The 19,008-nt window shown below is 36.1% G+C and overlaps 2 protein-coding genes across 2 annotated transcripts; both read left to right on the forward strand.

The window, feature by feature from the left end:
- The first annotated feature begins 554 nt into the window (after positions 1-554).
- On the forward strand, positions 555-1,844 carry LOC107939556 (uncharacterized). Its single transcript, XM_016872901.2, has one exon. It carries the CDS (start codon positions 555-557, stop codon positions 1,842-1,844), a length of 1,290 nt encoding a protein of 429 aa, XP_016728390.2.
- Positions 1,845-16,709: 14,865 nt separating this feature from the next.
- LOC107939557 (cytochrome b-c1 complex subunit 6-1, mitochondrial) lies at positions 16,710-18,410 on the forward strand. The gene is made up of 5 exons (XM_016872902.2): positions 16,710-16,798; positions 16,923-16,974; positions 17,240-17,324; positions 17,867-17,956; positions 18,035-18,410. Coding segments are annotated over exons 2-5 (210 nt in total). The 5' UTR covers positions 16,710-16,798; positions 16,923-16,972; the 3' UTR covers positions 18,068-18,410.
- The last annotated feature ends 598 nt before the right edge of the window (positions 18,411-19,008 follow it).

Consider the following 19,008-nt stretch of genomic DNA (forward strand, 5'->3'; position numbering starts at 1 on the left):
TTGAGGTAAAGAAATTAAAAGGCAAAGTTGAGGAGTTGGAATCAGCATTGCAGGATAGTAAACTCTTAATCGAGTAGCTTGGGGTACGAGAAGATCATTTGAAGGGAGAGCTTCATCAGTCTAGAGGACAGGTCAGAGAAAGGGATCACGTCATTGAAGAAGCTGTAGCCCAGATTCGAGAGGTTGCTGAACACGTGCAAGACTTGGCAATACGAGCTGATGTATTGAGTTTGATGTATGAGTCATCGTCGGATATAGGACGAGAGTTAGCCCTTTTATTAGATAAAGTTAAAACTTTGGGCATTAGGGCGAAAGCGTATTTGTAATCATCTTATATGTAAAGATATTCTTTTTTCTAAATAAAGTTTTCTAAATGAGATTGAATCAGAATCGATGTCCTTTTTGCATTCATGCATTTGCATATCATAGTATTTCATCGCATCGTTTGCATTCAAAGTTATAGAAAGACCCTAATTAGTTAAAATTACCGCAGAAGTAGAAAAGAAAATCTGGAAACCACGTATCAGTACAGAACTCGTGCAAAATCTAGGAATATGGATCAAAGGTTTAAACTGCTACAAAAGGATATACAGGACCAATTGCAAGAGCAATTGGGCAAGATGCAAAATAACATGAGGGAGCAAATGCTAGAGGCTCAGAGGAATATGATGACTGAGATGACTCAGTTACTAAGGGCCACTAATAAGGGAAAAGCCCCTATGGCAATCACTGGTAAGGAGGAAGAGGATCATCCTCCAGGCTTTACTCTACCCCACGGGCCTACACAAACCGAGGCACTTCCTAGGAGGCCGTCTGTCACTATAAGGCCTCAACATGGACCGGTTGATGCTGGGATCCACATGAATAACCCAACTAGTTCGGGATTCAATTTGGGTGACAACCCTACCAATCCTCTCATTCCTGACTTAGACCTGGTTGAAAAGGAAGATTTGAGAGCCGAAGCTGCAAAACAGTTGGAGGAATGTTGTAGATGGTTGGAGGAGAAATTTAAGGCTCTAGAGAGTGCTTATGGGCATCATGGAGTTGATGCCAAGGATTTGAGTTTGGTCCCAGACTTGGTGCTTCCCCATAAATTCAAAATGCTGGAATTTGAAAAGTACAATGGGACTACTTGCCCAGAGGCCCACATTACGATGTTCTGTATGAGGATGACCGGATATGTGAACAATGATCAACTGTTGATTCATTGTTTCCAAGATAGCTTAGTGGGAGCAGCAGCCAGGTGGTACAATCAGTTGAGCCGGGCCAGAATAAATTCATGGAGGGATCTTGCACAAGCCTTCATGCAACAGTACAATCATGCGACTAACATGACTCCTGATAGGATCACGCTGCAAAACATGGAGAAAAAGCCTAATGATAATTTTAAGCAATTTGCTCAAAGATGGAGAGAGGTTGCCATGCAAGTTCAGCCACCATTGTTGGAGAAAAAGATCACCATGTTGTTCATCAACACTCTGAAGGCTCCATTCATTACTCATATGATTGGAAGCACTACCAAAAGTTTTGCGGACATAGTCATAGCGGGAGAGATGATTGAGAATGCCATAAGAGGTGGCAAATTTGAGGGGGAAGCGGCCAAAAAATCGGCCCTAAGGAGAAAAGACAATGAGGTGAACAACACAAGTAACTTCAACTCGAAGGCAATCATAGTTGGTCAACCCAAAGTAGCTGCGGTTGGGCAACGGGGTTCTCAAAGGCAAGAATCGGGCACAAGGCACGAGAGGATGCAATTCACACCTATCCCTGTGACGTATCGTGAGCTTTATCAAAGCTTATACGATGCACATGCTATCGATCCTTTCCACTTGAAACCATTATAGCCTCCATATCCTAAATGGTATGATGCAAACGCCAGATGCGAGTACCACGCTGGAATATCGGGGCACTCAATTGAAAATTGTACCGGATTCAAGAAGGCTGTGGAGAGGTTGATCAAGATGGGGGTTGTGAAATTATATAGTACCCCAAATACTGAAAACCTTTTGCCAAATCATGACAATCAAGGAGTGAATGCCATTGGCGAAGCTAGTGAGAGAAGGATGAAGAAAAATGTTGCTGAGGTGAGGATGCCTATGAAGGTGATTTGGGAGGAGATGATGAAGAGAGGGATGATAATCTCTAGGAAAGAAAGAGAAAAAATGGGGAACTACTGTGAGTTCCATGGAGAAGAGGGTCATGAGACCCAAAATTGTGAAGAATTCGGAGCCTTGGTGCAAGGCTTTATCGATAATAAAGAGCTACAAATTTTTGAAAGTAGCTTTTATAAAAGAGAAATAAGTATGCTGGAAGGTGAACAAAAAGGAACCAATCGGCCAAGGATCATTATCTCCCTGCCAGGGAATAATGAAGTAGGGACACCAGTAGTGCCCAAGGTCATTATCCATAAACCTACTTATTTCCCTTACAAGGATAGCAAGAGAGTACCATGGAGTTATGACTGTAGTATGACAGTGCCGGAGGAAGAAAATATAGCCAGCACATCTAAAGACGTGCAAGTTGAAGGTTTCCACACGCGGAGTGGGAAGCGTTATGATACGAGGGGCGTCAGAGTGGAGCCTACAAAAACAAAAGGTGTCGAGGTTGAGAAGGAGAAAGAGACCGAATTACCCATCAATGAGCCAATAAAGGAGGAGGAGGCTAATGAATTTCTAAAGTTCCTTAAGTATAGCGAGTATAGCGTGGTCGAGCAGTTGCATAAGTAGTCAGCTCGCATATCAGTATTGGCTCTACTTTTGAGTTCTGAGGCACATAGGGAGGCATTGATGAAGGTGCTTCACGAAACATATGTCACCCATGACATATCCGTTAATAAGCTGGACCGATAGGTGAACAACATTAGCGCAGATAATTTCATCTACTTTAATGATGATGAAATCCCACCGGGGGGCAGGGGGTCAACTAAAGCCTTGCACATCACAACTCGATGTAAGGGGTACACACTTCCAAGCGTACTTGTTAATAATGGATCGGCCTTAAATGTTCTATCGTTATCTACACTGAATAGATTACCCATTGACGATTCTCACATGAAAACATGTCAAAATGTGGTAAGAGCCTTCGATGGTACAGAAAGGAAGGTGATGGGAAGAATTGACATTCCCTTGGAAATTGGGCCGAACATGTATGAAGTAGACTTCTTAGTAATGGATATCAAGCCTTCCTACAATTTCTTATTAGGTAGGCCATGGATACACTCAGCGGGAGAGGTACCCTCGTCGTTGAACTAGAAATTGAAATTAGTGACCGATGGACGGTTAATAACCATCAATGCGAAGGAGAACATTATAGCCGCAGTCACTAGCAAAGCCCCTTATGTCGAGATGAATGAAGATTCTATTGAGTGCTCCTTTCTCTCTTTAGAATTTATGAAGGCGACTTTTATTTCGGAGGGGAGCAAGTTACTGGTGCCAAAGATAGCAAAAGCTACGAGAATGGCTCTACGGGTGATGGCGGGAAAGGGAGCCTTACCAGGAAGAGGTTTAGGAAAGTATCTGCAATGAGGGACTTAGATCCCAAAGTTAATTGAGAATAAAGACCGCTTTGGTTTGGGCTTCAAGCTAGACTATAAGCAAAGAAGGAAAGACATCGAGAAGTGCCAAGAAAGGAGAAGGGCACGTTTAGATGGAAGAGAAGTGGGGTGGGAATCGATGACGTTCTCTCCTATATCCAAAACCTTCATATCAAGAGGATTACTTGTAGAGGAGAGTCATCAGATTAATGCTGCACACGACGAAGGAACGGAGCAAAGGAACCTTGAGGGCATTCGCCCTTACGAATCGGGAAGCTCTTTGAACAATTGGACTATAGAGGAACTTTCTGTAGTCTTTAGGAATTCTTCAGAGTAATTCTCGAAAAATTCTTGTTACTCTAGAGCCTAGGAGTAATAGGATTACAATTGTGAAAATAGGCTTATGTTCATCTATTATTATTTAAATAAAACATAACTTTTATCAATTTCAACGAGTATTGTTTCATTTTTATCAACCAATATTCCGTTAAAATTTTAATTCTTATTCTTTCATTCATAGTACATGAATAATCATTCTTCAATTCATTCATTCTTTGTATATTCTTTATACTTTACAGGCCCCTATATATCAATGACATGAGCATTGATATTACAAATCCTGATTTCTCTCGCGAGCAAGACATGTGTTTAGAGGAATCTCAGGATTTTGAAGATGTCCAGGATTGTGATGTGTCTCCGGATCTGTTGAGAATAGTAAAACAGGAGGAGAAACAAATTATGCCCCATGAAAAAGAGGCAATAGAAAATGTAGCCCTTGAGGAAGGGAAAGAGGTGAAAATTGGGACACTTATTGCCAAGGACACAAGGCAAGTACTGATCGAGTTGCTACGTGAATTTAAGGATATCTTCGCATGGTCCTATCAGCATATGCCAGGATTAAATACCGATATTGTGGTGCATTGTCTTCCAATAAAATAGGATTGTAAACCAGTCCAACAGAAGTTGCGGAGAATGATGCCAGATATTGTTCTGAAAATAAATGACGAAGTTAAGAATCAGTTCGATGCGGGTTTCTTACAAAAGGTAAAGTACTCGGAATGGGTAACTAACATTGTGCCTGTTCCTAAGAAAGATGGGAAGGTACGAATGTGCGTTGATTACTGAGATCTGAACAAAGCTAGCCCAAAGGAAAATTTTCCTTTGCCACACATCGATACTTTAGTAGACAACACGGCGGGATATTCGTTGTTCTCTTTCATGGATGGTTTTTCGGGGTACAATCAGATAAAGATGCATCTAGAGGACATGGATAAAACTACCTTCATAACCTTGTAGGGTACCTTTTGCTACAAAAGTGATGCCGTTTGGGTTGAAGAATGCGGGGGCAACATACAAACGGACCATGGTGAATTTGTTCCACGGTATGATGCATAAGGATATTGAAGTGTATGTTGATGATATGATTGCCAAGTCGCGTACAGAAAAAGAGCACATTGAGGTCTTGAGAAGATTATTCTTGAGATTGAGAAAGTTTTAGTTGAAGCTCAATCCAACAAAGTGTACCTTTGGAGCTAGATCGGGAAAGTTGTTAGGCTTTGTAGTCAGTGAAAAGGGAATTGAAGTTGACTCAGACAAGGTCAGAGCCATACGAGAATTACCTCCCCCACAAACTCAGAAGGAAGTTCGAGGATTTCTAGGAAGACTAAATTACATTGCTCGGTTTATTTCACAACTAACTGAGAAGTGTGATCCCATCTTTCATCTCCTTAGAAAGCACAATCAAGGTACTTGGGATGAGGAATGCCAAAATGCTTTTGAAAAGGTCAAACAGTACTTGTTGAATGCTCCGGTGTTATCTCCGCCTAGTCCAGATAGACTACTAATACTGTACTTATCAGTATTCAGCAATTCCATAGGATGTGTGCTTGGCCAACACGATGAGTCAGGAAAGAAGGAGAAGGCGATATATTACCTCAGTAAGAAATTCACCGAATGTGAAATGAGATACTCGCCTATCGAAAAATTGTGTTGCGCTCTGATTTGGACAACTCGGAGGTTAAGACAGTATATGCTATATCATACTGCTTGGCTTATTTCAAAACTTGATCCTTCGAAATATATGATGGAGTCAGCAGTGTTGAATGGGAGAAAGGCAAGATGGCAAATACTGCTTTCAGAATTTGATATAGTCTATGTGAGTCAAAAGGCTATAAAAGGAAGCGCGATAGCAGAATTCCTAGCTAGCAAGGCGCTAGAAGACTACGAGCCTTTGAATTTTGATTTCCCAAATGAGGAGTTGATGTGTGTAACAACTACAGAGGGTCATCCTTGGAAGTTTAGCTTTGATGGGGCATCCAATGCAGTAGGAAATGGAATTGGGGCAGTCCTGGAATCCCCGAATGGCGATTGTTATCCCTTCACATGCAAGCTAGATTTTGATTGCACAAACAATATGGCCGAGTATGAAGCATGCATCATGGGACTCCGAGCGGCTATAGAGCGAGGAATAAGAACCATGAAAGTATATTGAGACTCTGCATTGGTGATTTACTAGCTTAGAGGAGAATGGGAGACAAGAGATCCTAAATTCATTAATTATCGAAAGGTAGTTCTAGGGTTACTTGAGGAGTTCGATGACATCACTTTCAACTATATCCCACGAGACGAAAACCAAATGGTAGATGCTCTAGCAACATTGGCTTCAATGATTAAAGTGAATAAAGAGGAAGAAATGAGACCCATTTAGATGAGTATCTTTGAGGCTCCAGCTCATTATTGTAACATTGAGGAAGAAGAAAAGAATGATAACCCTTGGTATCAGGATATATTGCGATATGTGAGAGATCGTAAATACCAAGAACAGTCAACTGAGAATGATAAACGAACTCTAAGGAGATTAGCATGTGATTACGTTTTGGATGGAGACATCTTGTACAAAAGAAGAAAGGACAAGTACTGTTGAGATGTGTTGATGCCATGGAGGCTTAGTTAATCTTGGAAGAAGTTCACGAGGGTGTTTGTGGGACACACGCTAATGGTTTCACGATGGCTAGAAAAATCATGAGGTTTGGATATTATTGGTCTACCATGGAAGGGGATTGTATCACCTACGTCAAGAAATGCCATAAATGCCAAATCTATGGAGACAGGATTCACGTACCACCTTCACATCTACATGTTATGACTTCTCCTTGGCCTTTTTCTATGTGGGGCATGGATGTCATTGGGCCAATATCACCAAAAGCTTCAAATGGACATCGCTTTATTTTTGTGGTCATTGATTACTTCACAAAGTGGGTAGAGGCTACTTCTTATGCAAATGTTACTAAGTCGGCTATAAGTCGATTCTTGAAGAAAGAGATCATTTGTCGATATGGGATGCCTAAGAAAATCATATCAGACAATGCATTGAATTTGAACAACAGAACGATAGCAGAAGTTTGTATTTAGTTCAAAATTAAGCATCATAACTCTTCTCCGTATCGCCCAAAAATGAATGGGGCAGTAGAAGTAGCCAACAAGAACATCAAGAGGATAGTGGGGAAGATGACTGAGACTTATAGAGATTGGCATGAGAAACTACCATTTGCGCTCTTAGCTTATCGAACGTCCGTCAGAACTTCTACAGGGGCAACTCCTTTTTCATTGGTTTATGGGATGGAAGCAGTATTACCCATTGAAGTAGAGATACCGTCTCTCCGAGTCTTGTCAAAAATAAAGTTGGATAAGGCTGAGTGGATACAATCACTATATGATCGGTTGAACTTGATTGAAGAAAATAGGCTAAGGGCCATTCGTCATGGTCAGATGTATCAAAAGCGAATGATGCGTGCTTACGATAAGAAAGTGCGACCAAGAGAATTCCATGAGGGGGATCTTGTGTTGAAAAAGATCCTTCCTATTCAAAAGGATGCTAGAGGAAAATGGATGCCGAATTGGGAAGGGCTGTATGTTGTGAAAAAGGCTTTCTCTGGGGTGCATTGATCTTAGCGGAAATGGATGGGAAGAGTTTACCCAACCCAGTAAATTTAGACTCAGTCAAAAAGTACTTTGTCTAAAGGAAATGAGAATCCAAGGTGAAAACCCACAAAGGGCGCCTTGAGTTTTAAAAAAAAATGATGGAGAATCCAAGGTGAAAACCCGCAAAAGGCGCCTTGTGATCAAAGGGGTTTTTGAGTTGAAAACCTGAAAGGGCAGCTCAAATTTTGAAGAGCACATGGTAATCTTGATATATCTGATTCAACAAAAAGCGAAGCGCATTGCATATCGGGGCATCGACAAAGTACTTTGGGTCTTTTAAACACATGTTGAACTCAAGAAAGTCTTCATGGAGCTGGCATATAAATGCTCAAGCGGCGATATCTAGGGAATCTAACTTTTGTCCTGTTTGCTATCTTTAGATTCTTATTCTTCTCAAAGATAGGATTTCAGATTAATTTCCTTTGTATTTTTGACAAATTTATTCAAATCCAATTATTCTCAAGATTAAATTCATCTTTCATTATTCTTAAAGTGTGTTGCATTAAATAATGATAGATGAACTAAATAATTTTCACAAATGAAGTTTTGCGCATTACTCTGGAAATTTCTAGATGGTACAAAAAACTAAAATAGGACAATTATTCGAGAAATTCACGTAAGTGAAGGTTGAAAGAACTTGAGGAATTTCTTTCTGTTGGTCCGAAATGATGATGGGACAAATCAAATGATTCGATTCTAAGAAAAGATCATCTTACAGATATTCTCAGTGAAGAATGATACAAGCCTACAGGCTGAACAGGAATAATACTTTGAAAGAAGTAAAGATAAACGAAAGAATGAGTGGTGACGTCTGGAATAGGAGTCATATTCATAACATTTTGCATCATAACATGTCTAATTAGGAGTATTTGACTCACTTCGATTATAGCATCCTAATCACCAGACATGAGCACATATGCATTCTACAGGTTATGTAGATCAAAGATGATACGCCTTAACCCCCTAAGCAGTAGGGTAACAGACCAAAACATAGCAGATCTGGCCTTCACGTGTTTACACTGAAGCAGATCCAAGATAACAAGATTTGGCTTCTCTATCTTCAACGAGAAGCAAATTGAAGACATAGCAGATCTAACTTTCAGATGTTTTCACATCAAAACAGATCCAAGATAACAGATCTGGCATCTCCATTTCGACGGAGAGCAGGTACATAGCAGGTCTAACCTTCAGGTGTTTATACTGAAGCAGATCTAAGATGATTTGGGCATTCTTGTGTTTACAAGAAACAAATCGAAGACATAGCAGATTTGACTTTCGGATGTTCTCACACCAAAGCAGATCCAAGATAACAGATCTGGTATCTCCATTTCGATGGAGAGCAGATACATAGTAGATCTAACCTTCAGATGATTTTATTGAAGCAGATCCAAGATGATTTGGCATCCTTATGTTCACAAGAAGAAAATCGAAGACACAACAGATTTGGCTTTCACGTGTTTACGCTGAAGTAGATCTAAGATGATTTGGCATCTCTGTATTGTCAGAAAACAAATCGAAGAAGCAGATTTGGCGTCTCTGTGTTCGACGGAGAGCAGATCGAAGATATCAACATGACAGTCTTTAGTTTACAAAGAGCAGATTGAAGACAATAATCCGATAAGGCCGGGCAAATTTGGTCTTTCTATGAGTTTTTGCTTGATTCCAGTTACACAGCAATGAGCAAAGAGGGGCAGCTGTAGTAGCCCAAATTTGACCGGGCTCAAATAAAACAGAAGAAAATAAATAAATAAATATTTATTAAATAGTCCATTAAAAATCCAGGTTACAAAGCCCAAACATTGGGGTCCAATGTCTAAACATAACAGACCGACCCAAACCCCACATCGGGCCCAAATTTTAAAACCCGTTACATAGCAGACCCCTAAAAACACTTGATCCACCTATCAGGCTAACCCAAATCTAAAAGTAGCCCAAAAGGCCCAAATGACTTAAGAGAAACAAGAAACCCTAGGGTTTCCTGAAGACTGCAACGCCGCAGCATCTTCTAGAAGCCTCGGGGAGCATCTGTTCAACTCCCTAAATCAAGGCCATCAATGCACTGTTGACACGCCATTACTGTGCTATCCAGAAGCTTGTCTCTCTCACGACCGTCCAGCTCCTAGATCAAGGCCCAATCGACTTTGTTCCAGTGACCTTTTCGCTACCGAGATCATTACCCCCGTAGCAGTCCTAGCCTTGGATTGTGCCACCATCGGCGCTTCAGCACTCATCATGCTAGCGGCCCTTGAATCATCGAGATCCTCGCGGTCACCTACAGGAAAAGGAAAGAAATCAAAGCAAAATTGCAGCAAATAGATTAGAACAGGGTTTGGAAAGAAATCGAAAGATTTCTTTCCAAAATAGGCAGTAGATTAAGGCTATAAAGCCTTTTCTCAAATCTGTAAAAAAGAACACACACGCAAAGAAAAAAAACACCAGAGAGATATACCAAAATATTGTACACATAATATTTTTGCAATAATACACAAGAGATTTTTACAGGAAACGAAGGTGATATATTTTTTATTTCATTCTCTTTATCGCAAGTTCATGCATATAATACATGGAAAAGCAGAGGAAAAAAGGTACCTTTAGATTCGTCGCGAAAAGCGAAGCTTTTCGGATCCCGACTGCCGTGTATGGCGTAGTCAGCGACGGCGCGTGGGCACATGTGTGCCCGATGGTCGAAGCTTGGCCTGACGGAGGCCAGAGCCCAAAGGGCCTCTCCTCTCCCCTCTCTCAGAGAATTCTTTTAGGTTTTTTTTTAAAATCGGGTTTCAAATGAATTTTGAGCTAAAATTTGATTTATATAGCTTAAATGAAATGGTGGCGTTTTAGTTTAATTCAATAAGCACAAAACGATGACGTTTCTGGGCCTAGGATCCGCGTGTTGACCCGATTACCCGGGGAGGATCCGCGTGTTTTCGTAGAGTGGGTTAATTTCCCAATTGGTCCTCTCGTATTTTTTCTTTTTATAATTTCATCTTATCTATTTTTCAGTTTAGCTCTTATTTTCTGATTTTATTTCAATTTAATCCTAGCACGCTTTTAAAATCAGTTCCAGAAAACGACGTCGTTTTGGGATTAGGACAAATTGCCCAATGAGTCCCTCAGCTTTAGCCCGTGTTCCAATTTGCCCCAGCTTTTTTATTTGTAATTAACCCTAAATTCCTTAATTAAATTTAATTTTAATCCCTATATACCTTTAATTCAATTTATTTAAAATACTTTATATATATATTTTTTTAATAAACATTAATTATGTATATAATAATATATTATTTTATTTATATCACTTGTAACATTATATATATAGATTTTATTATATGTTATATATTTTTATTATTTATTTCATTATATTCATATATGTAAAATATTTGTTACATTATTATTATACACATTTCATATTATATTTTATTATATTTATTTATGTATTTTAATTACATATTATATTTTACCATCTGTCATAATATTTTTTATATATTATATTATATATACATTTTTATATTATATAATATATATTTTTATATATTTTTATTTGTAAATTATGTTGTACACTACATATATTATATTATATTTCCTTACATTACCTTTATTTTATTATAAAGTATACATTATTTTATTATTTATTAATATACATTTTTAAAATTTTCTAAATAAATGTAATATTAATGCTTGGTATATTTTTATATATAGTTATTATACCCTATAATATGATTTATGTGTATGTATCATTTTTTAAAAAGGGAGGGGGTTCTCTTTTATCATTCTTATATTATTCAACATATTTTTAAATATCTTATTTCTATTTAATTTTTTTATACATTTTAATTTACTTATTTATATTTGGTTTTCTCTTATTTTGATATTGTTTAGTTGGTCAAATGTTATATATTATTTATTTTGTATATTAGCATGAAATTAATTATTTATGGTGATTTGCATAAGACATTATCATATGTATATTGCAATTTATATTTTTTGTATTTGTTATGCATTATATGGTGTTTAACATGGAATAATAATGCATGAACATTTATGTTGCTTATGATGTATAAAGTGAGAATGTATATTGTGTAATTTTTGCCATTATTACTATTTTCTATACTATATTTGCATGAAATGATGAAACATGTATATTGTAATTAGATTTATTTAATTCTTTGTGATATACAAAACACATCATTATTTTTAAAACCGAAAGATATATTCCACCTTATTCAAAAAAGAATTTTAAAAGTGAGGTAATGTTTTGATGTTTGGAAGCTTCGAGAAAAGTAATGCCCTAACTTACTGAGTTGCAACTTTTCTCGTTAAGTTCGAATAGTCAAGCACCCTTTTAAGTTTTAAGGTTTTTCAAAATACGAGCAACTATCTTGGGATTTCAAAACATTGTGTCCTAACTTACTGGATATGGCGTTTTGTCGTTTTGCGATAGGGATTTTCAAAAAGGGCTAGCTTAGCTTTGAATGTCTTAAAAACATTGCTTCCTAACTTATTGGATGTAATATTTTGATTCATTTGATACAAGCGAACCCTAATTTTCAAAATTAAAATATTCTAAAGAGGATTGCATTTTAAGAATTTTAAACTTCCGACATTAAAGACATTTGATAGTCAATTAGGTACCAATTTTTTGGGCGTTACGAGGGTGCTAACCCTTCCTCGTTCGTAACCGACTCCCAAACCCATTTCCTTGATTTCGTAGACCAAAACTGATGATTTTAAACAAAATGATTTATTGGTGATCCAATCACACCTAAAAAGATTGGTGGCGACTCCCGTTTTTGTTTTTCTTAAAGTCGATTCCTATTTTCCAAAACTCGATTTAAAAAAAGGGTTTCGACAGTCCCTACGAATTTCTTCTTGTCATAAACTAAAAAAACCTGTCAGAAGCAAATAAAAGAAAATAAATTAGAATGTAAACATTAAACTAAAAAATTATAATAAAAACAAAAATGACTAAATTAATAAAAATCAAGTGTTCCTAATATTTAAGTCCCAAACAACGGCACAAAAAACTTGATGATCACTAAACTAACTATAAATACGACAAAGGCAAGCGCACCTATCAAACAATAGTATAGCTATGGTGAGTAGAGAATATCGTATTCACGAGGACTAAAAGTACTAGTAATTACTGTCTTCTTATTATTTAGCTAACAAATTGGATTAATTGTGTTTTAATGAAAATTACTAAACTATTTTAATAAGAATGCAATAGAGAATGAATCAAGAAAATAATCGAAGATTACCAATGAGATAGATAATACCCAGTAAAGAATCCACCTAGACTTCACCTTTTATTATGAATATGAGTTAAACGATTTATTCACTTGTGTCTTGATTCGTAGAAATCCCTAAATTATGTTAATATCTTTTTCGAGAGTAAGAACAACTGACTCTAGATTGATTAATTAACTTGATCTATGGATTCCCTTATTAGATTTGACTATAATCTGGTAGATTTATGTCGTCGTATTTCTAGGATTGCATGCAACTCCGCTCAATTATACTAGATCTACTCTTAAACAGGGACTTTTCCTCCACTGAAATAAACACATTAAACATGAATTAATATCCTGAAAATATTAAAACAAGAAATAAGTATACATAATTGAGAACAATAATAAAGTATTTATCGTGTAAAAACAAAAATTAAATAAAAAGAGTCATCATAGATTTCATCTGCTCTAGGTATCTAGGGAATTTAGTTCATAATCTTGAAGGAAAACATCTCAAAGTTAGAATAACCACAAGTCATAAAGAAATTCAATAAAACTTTGAATGAAATTAAAAGGAGATCTCCGATCTTGATGGGGATCCGCTTCCGAGTTAATTTCGATGGTGTTCTTCGAGTGTTTTATTTGATCTTCTCCAATTGCCCCTAGGGGTGTGCAAAATTTGGGTAAAATTGAAAAAATTCGGTTAACCGATCGAATTCGGTTAATCGGTCGGTTAATTGAATTAATTCAGTCGGGGGTCAGTTAATAATTTTTTGAGTTTTCGGTTAACGGTTAATTCGGTTCGAAACCAGTCGGTTAACCGAATTTTTTTTATTTAACCAAAAAATTAATAAATAAAATTATAATATATAAATAGCTTACTATTCACTCAAACCCAATCCAACATAAACCCAAATACCCAATCTAATATATATTAACCTAAGTACCCAACCCAACCCAATTACCCAACTCAATCATAAAAATTAAAAATAATTTACTAAATAAAAATAAAAATAAAAATCTAAAACTAAAAATGAAAATAAAAAATATATATAATTTTATACAAATAATTCGGTTAATTCGGGTAATTCAGTTAATATGGGCAATTCGGGTAATTCGGTTAATTCGATTAATTCGATTAATTTTATACTTATTTTAACCAAAAATTAAAAAACATATAATTTTCGGTTAATTCGGTTAATCGACCGAATTAACCAAAAAATTTTCGGTTCGGTTAATTTTTTTGAAAAAAATTCGGTTCGTTAACGGTTAAAAATTTTACAAGGTCGGTTAATTCGGTTAATGTTATTTCGGGTCGATTAACCGATTGAACACTCCTAATTTCCCCCACTATGTCTTCTTCTAATGAGTATTTATAGACTTTAGCATGCTTAGAAACCCTAAAAATTGGGTTTTCCTGCATATTTAGGAAGTAGGATGCAAAATTGACACGGGCTAACACATGGGCATCTACACGGGCATGTGTCCAGCCCATGTGGAAATGCTCAGGCCATGTGGATCCTGAAACAACTCTTTTTGTTCGATTTTGGCTAGTTTTTTACTCTTTTCACTCCCAAATGCTCTCCTAAGTATAGAAACATGAATTTAAAGGATTAGAAGCATCAAATTCATTAATTTACATAATTAATCATCCAAAAACCCATTAAGAATGGGATTAAAATATGTTACTTTTATAGCTTATCTTGGCTTAACAATGCCAATTCGAAGAATAACAAGAGCGTTAACGCTTGTTAGGTGAACAAAATGCCTGTAATAAACAACTAATTACAAAGGTATGAGTAGCCAAGAACACTATAAAGGGTGAAAATTTACTTATCGCATTAGAATTGGAAAGTATTACACAATCCACTATCTTATAGGAAATAAAGATCGCAATGGTAATGAGGTGCTGCAAACCCTTCATCCAGAATAAGAATCCCAAAACAAGGCTAATCTTATTGAAGAGAAAATTGTAGCGCTTAGATTGGAATTTTATAAGGGGCAAAAGGTTCTAAGCCTAATGAACCTTTAGCCTCTTTCGTGTTGGCGCATAACCTATTAGCCTCTTTTAAGTTCCCTAAAAGATCACCTAGCTCATTACAACAACCATATGAACATTATTGGAGTGTTAGATGCCGTGAAATACAAGGCTTTCTCCATGTCCCTTTCTAGCAGAACTCGAAAATGGTACATTTCACTTCCTTCAAGATCTATAAATAATTCTGATCAGTTGGCTAGGTTATTTATGAGTAGAATTTTAGCCAACAAGATTGTACAACAATCCCCGTATACTTAATGTCCATCTGAAAGAAAGAGAATGAACCCCTTAAAACTTTCATGAAAAGATTTAATGTTACAATTATGATAAGCAATGGTGTTTTTTATGCTTTAGCCACCCAAGCCTTCTTGGCAATAACCACTTACAAGTTCCTCCAATTTCACCTCATCAGTAATCCCTCATAGAAGTTATCCCAACTGTATGAAATGATCTATCGCTTCATGAAAGGTGATTAAATGGACATTGATCAAGCTAAGCCAATGGCCCAAACAACCCAAGTATACCCCTTTTCTAAACAATCCTCCCCTTCACATCATCATCGACGATGCCTTACCAATATAAACCCAAATAGAGAACTCTCCATTTGGTAGGTGACTAACGGCTCCAATGGTACAACCCACCACAACAAGGGGTAGGTGGATGATTAATACTATAGGTCCACCATGTTACCTAGGACCATGAGAGACAATTACCCTAACCAACATCAATGTGAATAAGTTTCGTATAATCGTCATCACACATACCATCAACTTAACTGCTCATTCGCTACCATATTTGAGCAAGTAGGGTATCAAAAAATTCTACCAAATCCACCAGCCATGCCTTACAACCCTCGTCGAGATGGTTCACCATTTCATGTCGTTACCACAATACAGAAGGTCGTATAACAAACCATGTGTTCAACTCAAGAATGCAATAGAAAATGCCATCTGAAAAGGTCAACTACAACAATATGTTGTACGATATGCCTATTTGCTAAATAGGAAAATGACCAAGAAACAGAACCCTCTAGTTGTCACACCCAAAATCCCTTAAACTCGAAAATTTAGAACATTTGGGAGTTAAATTAAAAGAGACCAAAAGATGATGGTCTCTACTAAAAAATCAAGAAAAGATGGTAATTGAAATTGGACAAGGTTGAGAACCAAATCTAGTTCGATTAGATTAGAACCAATCGATTCCTTAGTAGGAGAAAAAATGATTGTGAATGGGTGGATTCTACACGGTTGAAGACCGTGCGGGTAGAGCTATAAATAGCCGAGAAATGACTTCTCGGGAGACTTCTTCTCCAGTCTATTTTTTTTTCTTCAACTTCTTCCTTAGCAACTCCTAGAGGAGAAGGATGTGAGAAAGCTCTGCATGGAGCGACATAAAATTTGAATTGTGACTCATATGTATATATGAAACTATGATTTTGATTCAATTGTATATATTTTAATAAATGAATACAAACATTTATTTTCATATTAGATTAATATTATTGTTTGTAGATGCAATGTATCAACGTAAAATGATGTTAATTCGATAATATAATTAGTAATTTTTGAAATTTTAATCAAATTAAAATTTCATATATAAAATAGCACAAAAGTAAAATTAATGTATGAGAATACACATTACATTAATAATTTTGATATTTATCTGTTTTTTATATCATCATACATAAAATTAAATTCTCATATAAGAACCTTCACTCATCCCATTAATAAGTCTACTACAAAAGATTATTCTCAAAATTGTACGTAGCTTGTAATATAATATATATAATCAAGTCATATACATATATAATAGACGGAAGAGAAACAAATTTGAATAGTAAAAAGTATAAAAGGTCAAGTGGGAAACAAAGAAAAATAAGGGAAGCCCAGCCCAACTGTGGACCAAGTCAGGTGTTGATTGCATTTTAACTGCACTGCAAATCTTCTAATTTGCACTTTCTCAGGAAAAAAGCTAACAAAACTAGGGCTACCCTACTTTTTGTATTTCCATTCCCTACACAAGGTAACGTTCTTCTTCAGAGATTAACCTTTATTATTAGTTTTTAAAAACTTGATAATTTGTATATATTGATATTATCACGATGTCTTGTACATTTGTATATATTGATGCATTATTCCTTGTGCAGTAAGCAAATAAAGGAAACTTCAGCATTGGTGTGCTAAAAAAATCATTAACATGTGAGTTTTGATCTTTTCTCTTTTTTTTATGGATTTTGGAAACATATTATCACTAAAAGAATCCCTTAGTAACTAAGCAAATAAAGAATGCTTTGTTAATAATGGTGATGTCAAATATTATACGAGTAGTTGGCTGAAATTTCTGTCGCTTTGGTTTGATTTAAATTAGATGATGATCGTATTGCTAAAATATGATTTCTTTAGTTTTATAATAAAGTAGTGTTGGGCATTGGCAATATTACTTGATAGTTGTTTAATGGTGCAGGGCTGACGAGGAACCGGTGGATCAAAAGAAACTCCTTGAGAGTATTTGCCAATCAAATTGTGCAAAACCTAGGAATGGTTATGAGGTAAACCATTTCCTAAAGAGAGTCTAAAATGTGTTTTTCAATGGAACCAATATCACAGTGGATCATGCAATGTCAACATATAAACCAGCGAACCTTCAGCATCTCCGCTAAGACTATATGAGGACCACTTAGCACCACCATTACTGTTAGGAGCGTCAAATGAAATTTCCATGTTAGTAGTCTCAAGATAAGTAACTAAGGTTGTCCCCCAATATAAAAGGGCCATACAAACAGGTCACACAGACTATTTACTCACTTCTTCTTCCTCATCTCCCTTCCTCCTAAGCAAACCACCACTTTTTTCCCTGTTAGTCTTAGTAGTTAACAATAGTTTTTTACCGATAAGATTATTGTATGGTTGGACATAGTTATTAGACTAGACAAACCATTGAAGTTGGGTTAACAAGTCTAATATGATCCTTTATTCCATGATTAAAAGTCATTGGATTTTGGCCAGTTACGATTTACTGAAATAGATTTCAAAATTCTTAAAAAAAAGAAAAGAAAAGAAATGTTTCTATGGAAGTTGTCTCTCAATGCAGGAATGCGTGAAGAGGATTTCAGGTGATGATACTGGAACTATGCACTGCACTGGACAATACTTTGACTACTTAGCTTGTATTGATAAATGTGTAAGGTTTTTTTATACTAAAGTATACTATGATTTATTTAACTTCATTTTGAATTATTAAGTTGACGGTGAAATGCAGGTTGCCCCAAAGCTATTTGGAAAGCTGAAATAACTAGGAGCTTGCTTATTGATTGATCACCAAGGATGCATTCGCTCCATTGGTTCATCCCTAATTTTAATTGGTTTCAATTCTTCCACTTAGAGAAACTTGTGTTTTCTTTTTCTACAAGAATAAACGATGTTTCGTTAGGTATTTTTAATTGTTTGGAGGCATTGGTAAAATGAAATCTAGAAAAAGAATATCATTGAAATATGTACTTAGAATTAGTGAGTGCAAAAAGGTGTCAAAGATAAAAATGCAAGGGAACACAACAATAATGACACGAATGCCATCTCAACTTTACCACCTGTATTTTATATTTATTTCAGACTTAATTATATTTTGTTTTTTTTTACATACTTTCAAAATATTTACTCCACTAAGTTTTTGATGCACTGTCACTTATATTTATATTTAGAGGTCACAAACTGGTTGGTTCCAATTGGATTTTTTTTAATTCGGATTTTTGCTCATATTTTTTTGATTTCAGATTTTTTTTTTTAATTTTCGGTTTTGTCGATCATTTGAATTTAAATTTTTTTAGGCTTGGATTTCTTGAATTCAAATTAGTTTACGCTGGGAGGGTTTTGACCACCAAGCGAAATCCACGTTTATTGGTCACAAACGGCTAAAGTTAAAGTTATATTAAAAAGTATTTCTATACGAGGTAGAACTTGACAAGATTTATCATCACTTCAATGATTTTGGTGGCTTGACCAGTTATTCGAGGTATGTGATTATTTCATTTTTTGGTGTTAGCAATGTACAATGGTCAAATAGGATTATTTTCTTTTCGACACCTTTGACTTTTTTCACCATGTGGGAGTGCAAATTAATTCTTGCTTATCTACTTCTATCCAAGGGGGAGAAATGTTTGTACTTGACTACAAAATTTATTTTGTACATTGTAGGGGGGTTTGTTTTTCTATTAATAGGAGTTTTGGGTCTCGGTT

The sequence above is a fragment of the Gossypium hirsutum genome, chromosome A02, assembly GCF_007990345.1.
Source record: "Gossypium hirsutum isolate 1008001.06 chromosome A02, Gossypium_hirsutum_v2.1, whole genome shotgun sequence".
Classification (NCBI taxonomy): domain Eukaryota; kingdom Viridiplantae; phylum Streptophyta; class Magnoliopsida; order Malvales; family Malvaceae; genus Gossypium; species Gossypium hirsutum.